Source organism: Molothrus aeneus, chromosome 16 (assembly GCF_037042795.1).
Source record: "Molothrus aeneus isolate 106 chromosome 16, BPBGC_Maene_1.0, whole genome shotgun sequence".
In the NCBI taxonomy this organism is placed as follows: domain Eukaryota; kingdom Metazoa; phylum Chordata; class Aves; order Passeriformes; family Icteridae; genus Molothrus; species Molothrus aeneus.
In genome coordinates, this window is record NC_089661.1 from 3,220,182 (window position 1) to 3,236,232 (window position 16,051).

The following is a 16,051-nucleotide window of genomic DNA, read 5'->3' on the forward strand; positions in this document are numbered from 1 at the left end:
TGAAGGACAAGCCAGTGCTGCATTGTTGAGCAGCTGAGGAGACACCAGTGTCAAAGCAATGCTGTCCTGGAGAGTGTGGAACCTTCTCACCTCCCCACTGGCAGCTGCTAACCCAGACACTGCTGCTGCTGCCTGGGGGAGAACGTGCTCCTCTCACCCTGTGCTTCACAGCCATTGTCCCCAACATCCCTGAAGTGCCACAAAACACTGGGAAACCACAAGAGGCTGGGAGAAGTCACCTAGACAGGTGTCACCCCATGTGGGAGGAGAAGAGCCAAGTCTGAGGGCCAGCCCTGGTTCTGGGGGGTGTGAACTTGCACCCTGCAAGTGTCATCTCTTCTTTGTGCAAAAGCATTTCATTCTTGTTCTTGGTCAGCCAGGGACGTGGGGAATTGTTACCCTTCTCATGTTAGCAGCAACAAAAAGTTCTGCTCATGTGTCTCCTAGTCTGTCTTTGCTGTCCTTGTGTTTCTTGACTCATTGCTCTGCTTTTTCAGACCTAGTGACTTTGTTGGAACTGACACCTGGATCTCACTTAAATCTCTCTTCTTCAAGAGGGAACAGAGGAAAAATTAAGGCAAATGGGCACACACTCAGAAATGCTATGCACATTGTTTGGAAGAGCAGTAAGGCCAGCTCCATGTAAATCTCACTCTCTCTTCCAATGCCATTTGGGTGGGTTTAGTCATCTGCTCTCCCCTGCTACTCCAATACTGGGAATTCCAAGCCAGAAATGCTGGAGTGATCAATAGAAAATGGTGAGAAGAATGAACCCTGAGCATGTTGTTGTGGCTGGCAGCGGGCTGAGCGCTGCTGGTTAATGCGTCACGGCAGAGCCGACCATCTGCCCGTGCTCTCGTGCTGCAGAGGCTCACACAGAGCCACCAGAGACACTGCAGCCTCCTGACCCTAAATGCCACCTGAGCTACCTAAACCTGCCTGCTCCAATCAACTGAATGGGGCAGCAAGGGCAGATAAAGGGCTGGCACCCAGACAAGGGACTGCGCCTTGCAGAACGTGGGAAACCAGAGGAGGAATACCTGACACTGCTGAGGGGAGGGAGGAAAAGCTCTGTTAAGCTGTGTTTTGGTTTTGTTTAGCTTTACCTCTTGGTTAGTTTCTTTACTTTGGAAGGTGAGGTGGAGCTGTGACTCATAAAATTATTCTCTTCTATGTGATGATGGCTTTGGATGGCTCTGGCATGGAGCAGATTGAATCTGTGTGTGATACTGAGCAGACTGTGGGATATCTTTGTATCCATAATCTCTTTTTCCTGGTGTGGTAGTAATATAATGAGTAGAGCAAGAGAGTGGAAAAGATGATGAAAAATACTCTAAAAGGGAATTATCCCATGTGCCTCACTAAATATATTTGGGCTCAGTGTTTCCCTTTGAAGAGCACCAGTGCAGAGCCTGTGATGTACTTCTACCCTCAGCACTGGGCTGAGAAATGAATGATGTTCAGACCAGTGTTCTCCACATCTTTGGCATCCCCAGTGTGAAAAACAAGACTGTTTCCTCCTTCAGTAATTAGGAATTTAGCTTGAATTCTGCTGGTAAGAATGGTTTCATCTTTGTATGTCTAATTGCCCTTTAAAACTAACTTCAGTGATTCATAACAGATGTGTAAGAAAACACAGATAAAATAAAAGTAACACATTTTTTCCTGCACACGTAATCATAGCTCTCCTGTGACAAGTGCACAGGTATTTGTGTGTGTGGGTAAGGATTTACCCCATTGCAGATATATGAACAATAATGCAATAGGAAGTATTCAAGAAGAATATAGAGCCAGTTTTGGAAAGTGTACAGTTCTTTTGGGAGACTCAGTTACATTTCTTTTTACTGATGTAGGTCTCTAAGTGCTCCTCTTAGAAAATTGATCCTCTTTTTTTCTTCTTAGGAACATCTACCCAGTACATAAAAAAGGAGGTTTGTTTTTTAACTTGGCTGTTACAAGTCTCGTTTGTCTCTTTTCTAGCCTCAAATCTGCTCTGCGTTGTCCTTCTCATCCAAACAAGTATTTCCCTATTTTTGACCATAAATGTCACTCTTCTCTCTATGTCTTTAAATTTTATTGTCAGTGCTTTGAGCTGGGGCTGGCAGGGGAGGGATGAGAGGTGCTCACAGGGTGGGTGGGTACATCATGAGTACTTGTGGTGGCATGGTGACTTCTTGTTTTGTTCTTTGGTTCCTACGATGATCCTAATATTTCTTTTTCATCTTAATCTCTGCAGAGCAGTGAATTAATGTTTTCATAGAAGTGTCTGTCATCGCCCAAGAGCTCTATCCTGAGGGGAAAAGCTAATTCAGAACCCATCACTATATATGTAAAGGTAGGATGACTCCTCATCTTCCCCACTTGGCATTTATCAACACTGATCATCATCTGCCATTTGCTCTCAGTCACTCACTTTGTGCATGCTTCAGAGGCCAGAATCCAGTGGTTTTCAGGCTTTCAAGCTTCAGTTGTCCTTTTAGCAGAACACTTTAATCTATTTTAAGTAGCTCTTGCTTTTCTTGGGTTTCTTTCTTCACAAATTCTAAAACCACTTTTATTGCTTCTGAAGGATGCTGAATCTGCCATACAAGCCATACAAGGGATCTCCTACTAACATTTTCAGTCAAGTGTAGGGTTAAGTCAAGAGTAACAAGCTTCCCACTAATTTCTCCATGCTCACATCCAAATTTTGTCTTTACATCATGGATAACATTTCTTGGTGTGTGCATGGTGTTTTAGTCAGCTCCTGCTGTTTTGTTTTCTGTCCTTACACCTTCTCAGCTATCATTTTTAACCCTGCTGTCTCTGAAGCTGTCCCAAGGGGTGATCACTAACATAATTCTGCATTTTTTATCTGAATATGGAATCCATCCACAGAGATTGTGTTGCTCATTAATGACATTACCTTGTTATTCTGATTCAGCTTTAGTACATGACATCTGCTTTGTCTTTCAGTGTAATCAGCAACAAGACGTTATTGTCCCTCTAATTATCTTTCTCCCATCAAATTTCTGCTACACCTATTATGTCAGGATCCATTAAAATCAGGCATCTAGTTTTTCTGTTCTCATTAATTGCTGCTGGAGTGCTGGTTTAGGAGCATGTGCAGAACTGGCTTAGCTTTCTCTTTTTTCTGTGCTGTGTTTAGGTGAGACTTGATTTGTTTACTTGCTGTTTGCCATGTGCTACTTCAGCTCTGCCAGCCACTTTTTAGGCAATGCAGAATTGTTATTGCTTCATCTCTCCAGGATGCACCACCACAGGCTGTGTAGAGGACGTGCAGGAGGCACCTCCTACCTCTGCCTGAGGACAGTCTCTCATTTAAAAAACCTCCCTGTAAGATTTTGGACTGTTCAATGTTCACTAGCCATGAGCATTTTCCTTCTGCAGGGTTTTGCCTTGCCTCAGCCTCTGTGGTCTCTGAAAAGCCTGGTTTATTTTGTGAGTTTGAGTTTATCAGCAGGTAGGATGCAGTGCAATGCAGGCAGCTGCTGGTGGCCTGCTGCCTTGCCATTCCTTGTGGAATTGTTCCACAAAACCAGGTACCACAGAGCCCTGGAGTAACCTGGCCAGGCTGCAGCACACCTGTGAGGAGCCTGCCCTGGGAATCCTGCCCTGTGTTTGTGTGGCCATCTCAAAGCTCTGAGCCAGGACTGACATTTGAGCCTGTTGCTGCAGCACTTCCCCACAAGGGAAGGGCCCCCCATCTCCAGCTCTGGGCACTCCAGGTGCTTGCTAAGTCCCAGCCTCCACCAGCACCATCCCAGAAACTGCTGGGGGCACCACATTTCCTGCAAAGCCCTGCTCTTCTCCAGCAAAATGGCTCCAGCACAAGTGCTGCTTCCAGCTGGTTTCTCTTGCCCAAGCAGTTGGGCTGGGCTCACCCTCTGGCTGAGAGCTGGCAGTGATGCATGCAGAGAAGGATGCAGGAGCTGCAATCCCACACAGCAGGGGGAGGAACACCTGTGGGTCTGGCCAGCTGTGGTGTTATGGTCACTGAAACCTTTAATCTGATCATTTATGGGACTTTTTGCTCTCCATTGTGGTGTCATGGTTCCCCTTCTTCACAACTTTTAAAACCACAACTTTTAAAACCACTTTCCCCAGAATTTCTGGTCTTGGTTTCCTCCTTTTGAATGTATCCTCTGTGGCCTCTTGGGATTTTTCTTGGACACAGATTTGAGGTCATGGGAATGGGATGACAGAAGATGTCATGGAAGGAGGAGTGTGCCAGCCTCAGTGTCCTGGTGGGGCACCACAACAGGGACAGAAGTGTCTGTCACTTGTTGAAAATATCACCCTCTTCTTCCTCAGGCAGCTAAATATTCAGGGGCAACAGAACTTTGATTAAGTTCTGCAGAGAATATCCCAGAAGAAGCTGAGAACTGAAATATCAGGTCCAGCCTACTTTGACAGCTCTCTTCCAACTCCTTTTGGAAATATTTGCTGTCTTACTGCTCATATCTGGAGTGAAAATTAGAGCACTCTGTGGGCCCCAACATCTGCTCAGTGAGAGCCCATTAAAAGCCTGGCCACTGTAACCAGCTATTGCTCTATCATTTTTATCAATAGCAAATGTAAATTCTCATAGGAAAATGTGGGGTTTTTTTTCCAGTTAATATCTACCATCATGAAGCTGATTTTGCTAAGCAGCTTTGGCACTAAGAACCAGCAACAGCTAATAAATTCAATGTTAGGCTTATGAGGTTCTGACAGATTGCTGGCAGCTGCCTTAAATGCAGGAAAAAGCTCTCCTAGTGTGGGTTGGAAATGTTTATTTATACCATACTGTGGGTCTGTTTGCCCCAAATTTTGCTGCCTCCTTTTAGTAGATGTCATTGGTGAGATATATGACAAGGGTACAATAACTGATCAGAGATGCATTTCCCAGCTACACTGGAGATCAGCACTAATGCATAAAGGTGGGAAGCTCAGCCATAAAATATGAGATTTTTACTGTAAGAATTTTCATTTATGAATGCAAGGTTTGTGGTAAGGTTGTGACTAGACCTCATCATGGATGGTTTTATTTACTGTGAGTTTTTGTGGTAGTTCTTTTTCTGTATCAGAGGGTTTTAAATAATCTGCAGGAGTTTAACACCACCTTGCTGTTAATTGGTGGTGGACCCAAGCAAAGATGGGCTGTGCAACTACACTGAGTGTGTTCTTAACAAGTCTTAAAAGTTGTGTCTTAAAAGTGAAAGATGATGTGCTCAGAAAAAGGCATGGGCTTCAGGAGCCTCTGTTTAGCTTAGAAGTTGGTTAGACAGGAATCCTCTTTGGACCAGGGAAAACCAACTAAAAGGAAAACTTTGGGAAACCTGAGTGCTCAGCTGCAGTAATGGAGCTTCTATTGCAGAGACATTTCAGATAAACAAAATTGCAGAGACATTTCAGATAAACGACCACTTTTTGGTGGTAAGTGATGCTAAGAATATATACAGAAAATGAATAAGTTGCAGTCTTATTGTGAAGCTAAGTTTAGTCCCAAATTTCCCAGTTACATGATTGCCCGTGAAAACCACAATGTTTGAACTGAACTCAAATTTGCTTTTCACTGTATTTCATCCTTTCTCATTGACTTGGACTGGCTGGAGCTGAGTAGTTGATAAGCCTCTGGCCATTAAAGTCAATGCTGAATGAGGGGATGAAGAAATTAAAGGAATGGGAATTTTCTTCTAACTGGAAAAGAGCAGATTAAGCCAAGACATTAAAGAATTGTTCAGTGAAAAGTAAATCAGGCATCACTTTTCTCTTCACATGTGGTGAAAGTAGCTCTGGAGAGTACAGACTGATGGTGAAAATTCCAGATTAACCATGTTGCAGTGTCCAACTTGATGTACAGTTGTGGAATTTATCCTGGTTTTGTTTATGAGTCTGATGGTCAGCACTTTCCATCTCTAACAAAGCATCCCCCTCTCTTTCTGTCAATATGCCTTACAACTCCATGGAAAGTCTTCTGAAATAGATAGAATTTTCTTTATAACACTACACAGAAAGAACCTTCCTTCCTCAAAAAAGAAAAACAGAATCATCTAGAAATATGCACTGACATCATGCAACAACTCTAAAATTCTCCTGGAAAAAAAAATGCTGACAGCATTTCACACAACCAAAAGAAATCCTGAAAGTAAAGCACTAAATGCTGTTTTGGAAAGTGTGTGGGTGATGCCACCAAGCATTCTGCACCATAATGAAGTTCCAGAGAAAGGGGATAAAGCAGAAACCCACCCCAGTGCCTTTAGAGCAGGCAGCTTGTGCCAGCTCTGGTCTGCCTGCTGGAGCGGCTCGCTGTGCCCACAGCCCTGGCAGGGCAAGGCAGGAATATTCCCTTGCCCAGCTGAGATTCCCTTGCCCAGCTGCCCCTCCAGCTCCTCTCCCAGCCCTGTCCATTCCATCTCCTCTCCTGTGTCTCTCCTTCAGCACCAGTCCTACTCCCATCCTTGGACAGAACTTTCCGGAACTTTGAGATCCTCACTGCTGTTCTGGGAGCTGCACTAAAAAGCACAAAATTCCCCAGTGTATTACAGCAAAGTGCAGCTTTCAGCTCTGTGCCTCTCTGCCCTGCTCCTGTGGATGCCTCAGTATTTCAGCTTTCCTATTTTTCATGTATTTGTAATCCTGCAGTTTTTAGTGTATAACTCCAAGCTCCACCCTCAGTGTGAGCTGCTGCTTCCCCATTTGGGGCAGACACAACAATTCCTCTCCAGGCCTGGCAGTCAAGGACACCTCACTGCCTCAGGCCTGAGAGATTAAACAAAAGGGAGCTGGGGGGAGCAAATTTAAGGCAAATGACTTCATTACCCGAGGCTGTAATTGGCAGATTAACCACCAATGTGCAAATGGACCAAACTTATAAAAGTGTGAAATCTGTGACCATTCATTTTGGGTGTAGCCCCATGGGAGCTTCATCTGCCCTAAATGTACCTGAAGGCCCCTCAATAAATAGAACTGCTTTTTATTCCCTTAATTTTGTCTGGCCTCTGTTTTTTGATAGCCTGAAAAGGCATCACTGAGTCCTTTTGTCATGTTTTCTATCACAGAGTTTGTTTTCTGGTGGCTGCTGAGTGTTGAGCTGCTGGTTTTGTAAGAGCCTTCGTGCCCCAAGGTCCCATTTGTGTGTGTGAGATTTAACTGGGAGCCCATTAGCGACACTAATCCCAGGCTTGTTCTTCCCTTATGTGCATAATTTATTTGGGTTTGCTTACAATGAATTTCACAGAGGCTCTGTGGCTGTTTCTCTCCCTGCAATATCCCCCTGCTTTATTAGCAGTAATTGCCTTTCTTCCCATTTTCCAGTGGATCAGCAATTCAGGCAAATTAAGGGAAATTGTTCCTTACACCACTTACTGCTGCTCCACCAAGCCTGAGAAAGGCACCCTGTGCCCAAAAGGTTTTGGGATTGTCTCAAGTGATCTGACAAAATATATGGGGCATCTCCTCAGCTGGGACCAGGGTGGGCTCAGTTCACTTTAATTGAGCTCTACTGAGCATTTTTTTCCCCTTATAGATTTTCAAAAGTGGGGTAAATTGCTTCTGAAAATGAAAGAAATCTCAATGATCAATTGAACTTCAATACCAGGGTGAGGAAAATGGTTGCAAGCTGCTTCTGTGCACTTGAGTATATACATTTTCACAAGGGTAAACCAACCAAAGAAGCACCTAGATGATTCCTTCTCACAAAGAGATATCTTTGGTACTGTGACTGTATTTTTCTGACCATTAATATCTTCATGGCATGAGGAGACCACACAGCATTTCCTTCCTCACTAGAGGAAGAAGTGAAATGTCTGTCTGTGATATTTGCAGGGTCCCCAGGATGAGGTGAAGAGATGAGTCTGACTCCATGTTCTTAGAAGGCTAATTTATTATTATATTATATTATATTATATTATATTATATTATATTATATTATATTATATTATATTATATTATATTATATTATATTATATTATATTATATTATATTATATTATATTGTAAAACTATACTAAAGAAAAATATACAGACAGAAGACTTAACAAGAATGATCATGAAAAACTTGTGACTGACTCCTCAGAGTCTGACACAGCTGGCTGTGATTGGTCATTAAGTAAAAACAATTCACATGAAACCAATAAAACATGCACCTTGGTTGGTAACCAATCTCCAGACCACATTCCAAAGCAGCAAAACAGGGAGAAGCAAATGAGATAATATTGGGTTTTTTTCTCTGAGGCTTTTCATCTTCCCAGGAGAGGAAATCCTGGTGAAGGGTTTTTTCAGAAAATATGACAGTGACATCTGTCTTACAACATAAATAAATATTTTCCTTGAAGAAAGTCATCTGAGTTAAGATCAAATAAATGACAGACCTGCACAAAGTAAGCAAACAGCTGTCACAGAGCCTTGGAGCTTGTTCCAGCTGGCTGTGTGTAACATGGATGGCATGTGGGTCCCTGTGTGCTGGGGGATCCTGCTTACCCTGGCACTCAGGTCCCACAAGACACAACACTGATGCAATCTGTAAGATGGGAGGAAAAAGCCTTGGCTGTGTGCTCTTACCTTTTTCAGAAGCCGGGGCAAGGTCAATAAAACTTCGACATTTTTCACCTTTAAAAGAAAAGGATTGTTTTAGGAGACAGAAGTGGGTTGGTGTCACTCTGCCTCCTCTCTGTGCACGGGGTTCCTGCCCTCACTCCCACCCCAGTCTCTCCAGGACCCTGGGGACAGACATTCCCCTGTGCCCAAGGGCTGGACTTCCCTTGGGGTTGCAGCCCCTGGATCAGGAGTGCAGGAAATCCTTCCTCGCTGGCTGAGCCCCTGCTGGGCCAGTGATGCTGTTCCCAAAGGCAGCAGCAGTGCTGGGCTCTGGCTGGGGTGACAGAGGGACAAACAGCTCAGCAGGTGGCACTGGCAGGCCATGGGCCCCTCTCACCCACACTTTTACCTTCTCATCACCACACAATGCCTGTGCCCCACCCAGTGTGACCTAACCTCCCAGTGCTGGGGCACTGCCATGGGCACAGAGCTCTCCACACACAGATGTGACACACATGACTGAGAAAAAGCCTGAAGCACTAAGAAGCTAAGGAAATGTATAAATGGTTTAAAAAAATGTTTCAAAAGCAGGCAAATGCCTTGCTCTGAGCATCTCAGCCTGTGCCCCTCCCTGTGCTTCACTGTAAATGAAATTCTCTCTTGTTTAGGACACCACCTTTGGCCTTGAGGGAATTCTTGAGGAGTTTCTGAACAGGAAATGAATCTTAGGGTGGACACTTTGACCTTTCTTTTTACTTCTTCAGGTAACCAAAGATGATCAAATAATTCCTCTGCCCTGGGTGCATCCCTCCACCAAGTGTATGTGTTCCTTTTGATATGATGTGCTCCAAGGTGTGCTTGCACATCTGCCAGAGGTCATGGAATAAAGTCCATTTTGCCCTTTAAGACTGTAATTGATGCAAAGGCAGTTATAGGACTAGGCTGTTTTTTTTTTTTTAAATTAGCTTTGCTCATTTTTAATTACAAAGTTCAAAAGACTAATTTAGGAAAGGTGAGCCATTAAAAAAGAATAAACAGTGAAATGCCACAGTGATGGTGAAGTCAGTGTATTTTTTTCCTATTTGTAATTCAGTATGCATAAAAAGCATTATAAAGTGTTCACCTTTCTGGTGTCTTTACTGGCAAGATTGAGATAAAGGTAATCATTCAAATGATAGCTGTGCTGACATAAGAATCTATTATTTTAATGCTATTATTTCTCCTTTTTATTTCCTTTTTGCAGTTTTAAATCCATGCTAAATACACTGAGAGGTGATGTGTACCTAGTCCATTGTCTAAGTAGCTATAAAAGAAAAGGTTCACTTGACATTGACATGCACATTTTGATATGTCCAGGGGAAGGATTTCTACTCTGTGAGTCCAGAGGACAGCCAAGAAAAGGAAGTGACACTTGGCTTGCCAAAGCACCATCTCTCTTTCCAGATCCACGGCAGGCTCTATCTGGGCAGAAGAACTGTCAGTGTTTTGGGGGAAACAGATGGAAAGGTAATTCTGGATCACAGAAATTACCAGCCCTGCACATTTCCTGTTCAGAGCATGACATGACTTTCCCACCCAAATTCTGAAATGCTCTGAGGATGGTAATACCCATCCCTTAGTGACTCAGAGATGGACTTTGTTCCCACTCTGGTCCACCTCTGAAGAAATGTTTCCTGATAGCCAACCCAAACTTCTGTAGCTGCTCTGGCATCAGTGCAGTCATCCTTTGTCTGCTTGTAGGGACATGAACAAGCCCAGCTCCCCCAGGTTCTTTACTTTAGGTTCCTGACCAAGAAATCCAGATAAGTAAATGGACTATGAAAGATACTAAGGTGTAAGCAGAAAACATTCTCATCCAGAGCCTCTGAGTTTAGGGTATGAGGTTTTTTAGGAATTTTATTGACATAAAATCAAGGGAATATAGGGAGAGTGACCTCTAGATTTGGACTGGATATAAGCAGATTAAACAGGATTTTTCATTCTAGCCATATGGATCCGTGGTTTGGCTCTGGTTTTTGTGGTTGTTTTTTATCAGATGTAAGTTATTACTTTTATCACAGTTTTATTTGAACCTGACTTCAAGCTGTCTCAGTGATCATGCCTCACTTGTGTTACAGTGAATCCAAAGCCATATTACTGGAAACCTTTAACAAATACCTGGCTCTCCAAAATATTATCTCCCAAGAAAGGCAAAGGGGAATGGCCTTTGCTGCTAGAAAAGGTGCACAGGCTGCTCGGAGAGCTGGTGGTGCCTTTCAGCCACCTGGCAGGGGACAGAGTTACCAGTGTTTGGCTGCAGGACAGAGGAGAGGGTGGTCACAGGCTGCTGGGAGGAATGAGCATCCTCTTCCTCCCTCAAACTCAGCTTGCCCAGAACACCATCTCTCCCTGTGGTGAGGCCTCCAGTTTAAATAACATGGACAGAAGGTGTTGGAGTGTCCAGAAAATGTCCTTTGGAGCCATAGCAAAAAGAATGGCTGGAGACAGAGAAGAGCCTGATCCCACCTCACTTTCAATGGCTGATTGTGCCTGGCTTGCTGCTGAAGGTCACAGTAGGAGCTGCACAAGCAGTTCCTGACTCTTCCCTTTGTTGTTCCTGCTGCTGGAGCACTGGAAAACCCTCTTCCATTTTCAATGGTAGCCACTGGTGGTATTTATAAAGCACAGTCACACTTGCACATGCAGACATGCATCTCGCTGAGAACTGAAGATGTCAGCAGTGCTTTCACTGTTCCTCTTAGGATTTATTCTAAGTTATTTCTGGGTATCTTGTATAACTGATCTCTTAAGCCCTCTTAAGTTTAATTTTAGACTTGGCAGAGTTTATCCTGCTGTGCTGTCCTTTTCCAGATGCATCTTCTCCCCCTATCCAGGCTCCTGGAGAGTCTTTAGAGAATATACAAAAGACAGTTCAGAGAAGCAACAAGAAGAGTCTCTGGGATTCATCCCCTGAGAGCCCTGCCTTCCACTGTTTGTGGCTGTGATCCTGACAGGGAAGAAAGGCAAGGAGTGACCTCTCCTCTCTTCACTCAAGCAGGAAGAAGAGGTGGGACATGGCTGGGATTCTCTGCACTGCCACACAGGAGCAGTGGCCATGAGCAGTGCACATGGGGCTCTGTGGGGCTCAGCAGTGACAGGGAGCTGCTGGAGGCTGAGCAGAGAGGGCTGACCAACACCTAAGCAGCCATGGGCAAAGCACTTGGCACCAGCTTCTCCTGAGGCTTCCTGAGGGTGAGGCAAAAACATCACCTGTGCAAGTCCTTGCAAACACACTCCTCCTAATCACACTGACCCTGCAGGGGCTCTGCTGTGCCTCTGCTGGCCTTCCCAAGGAGGGGACATCCCAAGGAGGGGACATGTCACAGGGATCTGCAGGACTGGGAGCTACCAAGAGTCCAAAGTTTATCTGTGGCTAATTAATCCTAATTAATTAATCTAATTCTGTATATGTGCATGTCTATGAGTGTTTGTAACTTGCTGGGGAATTTCAAGCTGGAGCAGCCAGAGAGTGGGAGGAGACACATCTGGAAAGACTGAGCTGGTGGGTGGGGAAGAATCTTGAGGCTGTGTGGGTAACAGATGCAGAGCCCATGAAAATATCTGAGGACCACCAGTGGCATGTCCCCATGAATCTGCAGTGGGAACAGGTGGAGGTGTTCCAGCAGGATCTGCAGAGCTGGGCAGGCAGAAGAGGAAGAGGAGCAAGTTTGGTGCTGGGGGGATGTTTGTGTGGGTGCTGATGAAGGCACAGCCCTCTCTGAGGGTCTGTGGGGCCAGAGACATCAGTGTCAGGCTTGCACATGTGTGTGTGTGTGTGTGTGTGCCCCCAGCCTGGATGGGAAGGGCCCAGCAGCAAACAGGTGAAGGAAAAAGGAATTCCCTGGCACTTCTTTAAGCTTCCTGGGATCACGCTCAGCATCCTCTCACACAAACTCTCAGGGACTTCCCCATCCCATGCAGCTGGGGAAGCTCCCTCAGCTCTGCAGGGCTGGAATGCCTTCCAGCTCCAGGCCAGTGTGTGCTGAAGAAAGCTCAGCTTTGGGATGCTGTGTGGTGTCAGGAAACAGAGGAAGGTGTGGATTTGATCCATCAGTGCCAGGGACACAGAGGAAGTTGTGGCAGTATTAGGAGACCATCTCTATATCTTGCTTGCATAGAGTAGATGGAGGCCAAGTCCCAGTGGTACATGTCAGAGGTTTGTTGGGGAAGACAGTTTGGATCAATTCTGCCTCGAGTACAGAAAAACCCATTTGTGGGATTGTTTTTGCTCAGGGACCAGGTTGCACATGGTGGATAATGCAAAAAGATGGAAGAACACGATGTGTACCTCAGGGAGATCAGATTGTTGGGTGAGAACTACGTGTAAATATCACTGTTTGCTGAATGTTACTGCCATTGTCTGTGTATAGCTGTATATTGGAGGTATAATGTATGTGTTTGTAGAGTTAGAATATATATTAGTTTTAGTAGTAAGCTGATGATGTGGGGATAAGGGGTAGAATGTCCTGGGTTGACTATATGATGCCTTTATCCCCAATCATCTTGTTCTGTTTATGCTGAATAATAAATTTTGCACCTTTAAGACTTGTTGCAGAGAGTGAAGGGGGGAGAGAAGAAGCAGCAGTTTGTTTTCAGACACTACACTCACTCCTCCACATTCCTGCTCCTTGACTGTGTTGTCTGTGGATGGACAGACAGTGGGACAGAGCTCTCCTTTGCTTTTAGTTAGTTTTAGCTAGCTGAGGCAAAGAAGTTCCCTGGACTGTGGGGTTTTTTTTCCCTTTTCTTTGGACCTGTTTAAATGTACTCTGGACTGAACACCCAGAAGAGCACCAGCAGCTGCACCTGTGGCCCACCAGGCCGGGCCTGGGCCTGGGCTGCGGCATTTCCAGCACTGGGGGGACTGATAAGGGACTGATAAGGGACTGAGTATGAGGAGGCCCATACTCCTCCTCCTCCTCCTTGTTCAGAACATGCAGGGGAGTCCTGGGCTCCCAACCTTTCCAAGCCTGTGCACATTCTCATCATGGACAGTGCCTCGTGTGCAATGTCAGACTGTGTGAGGAGGAAGCAGCAGGCTGTGCAGGGCAGACCCTTGAGGAGGAAGCAGCAGGCTGTGCAGGGCAGGCCCTTGAGGAGGAAGCAGCAGGCTGTGCAGGGCAGACTCTTGAGGAGGAAGCAGCAGGCTGTGCAGGGCAGACCCTTGAGGAGGAAGCAGCAGGCTGTGCAGGGCAGACTGTATGAGGGGGAAGCAGCAGGCTGTGCAGGGCAGACTGTATGAGGGGGAAGCAGCAGGCTGTGCAGGGCAGGCCCTTGAAGGGGAAGCAGCAGGCTGTGCAGGGCAGACTGTATGAGGGGGAAGCAGCAGGCTGTGCAGGGCAGACTGTATGAGGGGGAAGCAGCAGGCTGTGCAGGGCAGGCCCTTGAGGAGGAAGCAGCAGGCTGTGCAGGGCAGGCCCGCAGGGCAGAGCTGTGCCTCGGGCAGGGTGAGCTGCAGAGAGCAGGGAGGGGAGGGGGCACTGCTGGTAAGGGCTGCACAGGGTGGAGGGGTCAGCCATGGCAGGTGGGTGAGTCCCCAGACACCTCCCTTTCCCTGCAAAGTGGAGGAGCTCCATCACCTGCCCCACTGAGGGGTCAGTGTCACACACACAGAGACAGCTGGGTCTCTGCTGGAGGCAAAGCCTCACACCTTCCCAAGGAAGAGCGCAGAGTTCAGCTCCTCTCTAGCCTAAAGAAAGCCCAAGTTCCTCCAAGTTCAATCCTGCCAGAAAATTAAGACAAACAGGTCCTAAAGAACCATCAGGTCCCACAGTTTGCTGGCTCCAGGGTCCTGCCGTGCCCTGCCCTGCCCTGCCCACCTTGTGGGTCCATAAAACATGCCTGGCTGGGGCTTCCACCATGGAATTCCTCCTGGTCCTGTGGAATTAGAGAGTTGCATAGGGCAGCTGAAAGCAGGTCTGGATGCAGAGATAGTGGGTCTGAACTCCAGCACACAGATGTTCATCCAAGCCCTGTGTGCCCTCTGCCTTTAAGCCTTTGGGAGAGCCACACTCTACTCCTTCTTCCACCTGAAAGGTGGGGTTTGTTTGCTCCTGTCCTCAGAACCTCACACAGCCAAGCAGCCTGCTGGTTTAGACTGGAAACGAGGAAGAGGGCAGAAAAAACACCAAAAAAGCACTTCAAGACAATGTTCTGTTTCGAACATGGCTGTTGTCATAGCAAAGAGCAGAATTTGATGTTCTGGGTCCTGCTTATTGGTCCTGCATTGCCGAGTTCTTTCTTCTCTGAGCCAGGGGAAAATTCCTGATTAGTAATGACAGCAACAAAATAAAAACAACCCTGAAAAATCCTACTTTGTATGTCTTGCAATGACATGGTTTGAAAATATTCAAGTTAAATAAATTGACTTAAAAGAAATCTGGTAGTTCTGGCTGAACTCTGTTATAACTCTGCTTTTCATCTTGCAAAAAAAAAAAAGAAGAAAAGCTGTCTGTATCCACTTACTCTGCATAAAATTTTACGAGTTCAAGAGTGCAGTTATGATGGAAATTTAAATGATTAAATTTCTTTTAAACAACATTCCCTTTTAGTAACACCCTGGCTCCCAGCCTACGACAGACAAGGTCCCCTTTTTTCCCACTAGGCCCTAACACATCTTTATCTCTCCAATTATATCTGGAGTCATGTGATTCTGATGAGATCCTACATCATCTACTGAGAGTAAAATCATTGTATTTGTCTAAAAAAAGATATAACCCTTCAGGGATCCCAGCCTAGATGAGGCTGAGGACTCCAACACAACTTCAGTGAAAAAAAGCACTACATGAGGGAAAATACAGGTTAATAGGCTCACTCAAAGTGAATTGGATCAGGTTAATTACCAACTGAAATATGCAAACTTTGTTTAAAGTCATCTCAGGGCACTTAATTGACTTTTTTTTCCCCTAACGAAAAATTGAGTGTTAATCAGTAAAACCAACATTTTCCAGTTGACCCTGTTGATTTTGCTGGAGCAATATTTTCTTCTGGAAAATAAACAAGCTCACACAGAATTGCACAAAAATATGTCTTGAACTATGCAGCTAATTATTTTCTCTTCCTCTGACAGCTGCCACTCATTGCTGCTGCCTATCGACATTTCTTCTACCTCTAAATATCTTGAGAATTCGCCCAATTTCTCAGGGATTACTCACAGCCTGTATTGCCTTTGGGATTGCTTTTAAACCTGAATGTTGTGCTGCTGTTCTCCTTCAGCAAACTCAACCCCTTCCAACTTCCTACGTCTCCAAGTGGGAAAATGCAAAGCTTCCCACTTTTCCATTTCAGGCGTGGTGCACTTCTCCTCAGTTTGCACATTCCCAAAGGAATGTTGCTAATTTTACCCCAGAGGTCCCATTCCCACGGTGGGGTTCCCTCCTGGGGGGTTGGAGCAGGGAAGGGCTGTGCAGGGCAGGGAGTGTAGGCAGAGCTGGGAATGCTGGTGCTGCTGCCTGGGACTATGCCATGGCAACTGCTTGTTCCAGGCTGCAACT

General features: G+C 45.6%; 1 protein-coding gene across 2 annotated transcripts in view; it reads right to left on the reverse strand.

Annotated features, from left to right (window-relative positions):
• The window catches only part of GSG1L (GSG1 like), a 57,156-nt gene that overhangs the window by 30,559 nt on the left and 10,546 nt on the right, over nt 1-16,051 (reverse strand). For both annotated transcript variants that reach the window (XM_066560579.1, XM_066560580.1), the window contains exon 2: nt 8,544-8,591. In XM_066560579.1, the coding sequence (XP_066416676.1) occupies nt 8,544-8,591 (48 nt within the window). The remainder of the gene's footprint in view (nt 1-8,543; nt 8,592-16,051) is intronic.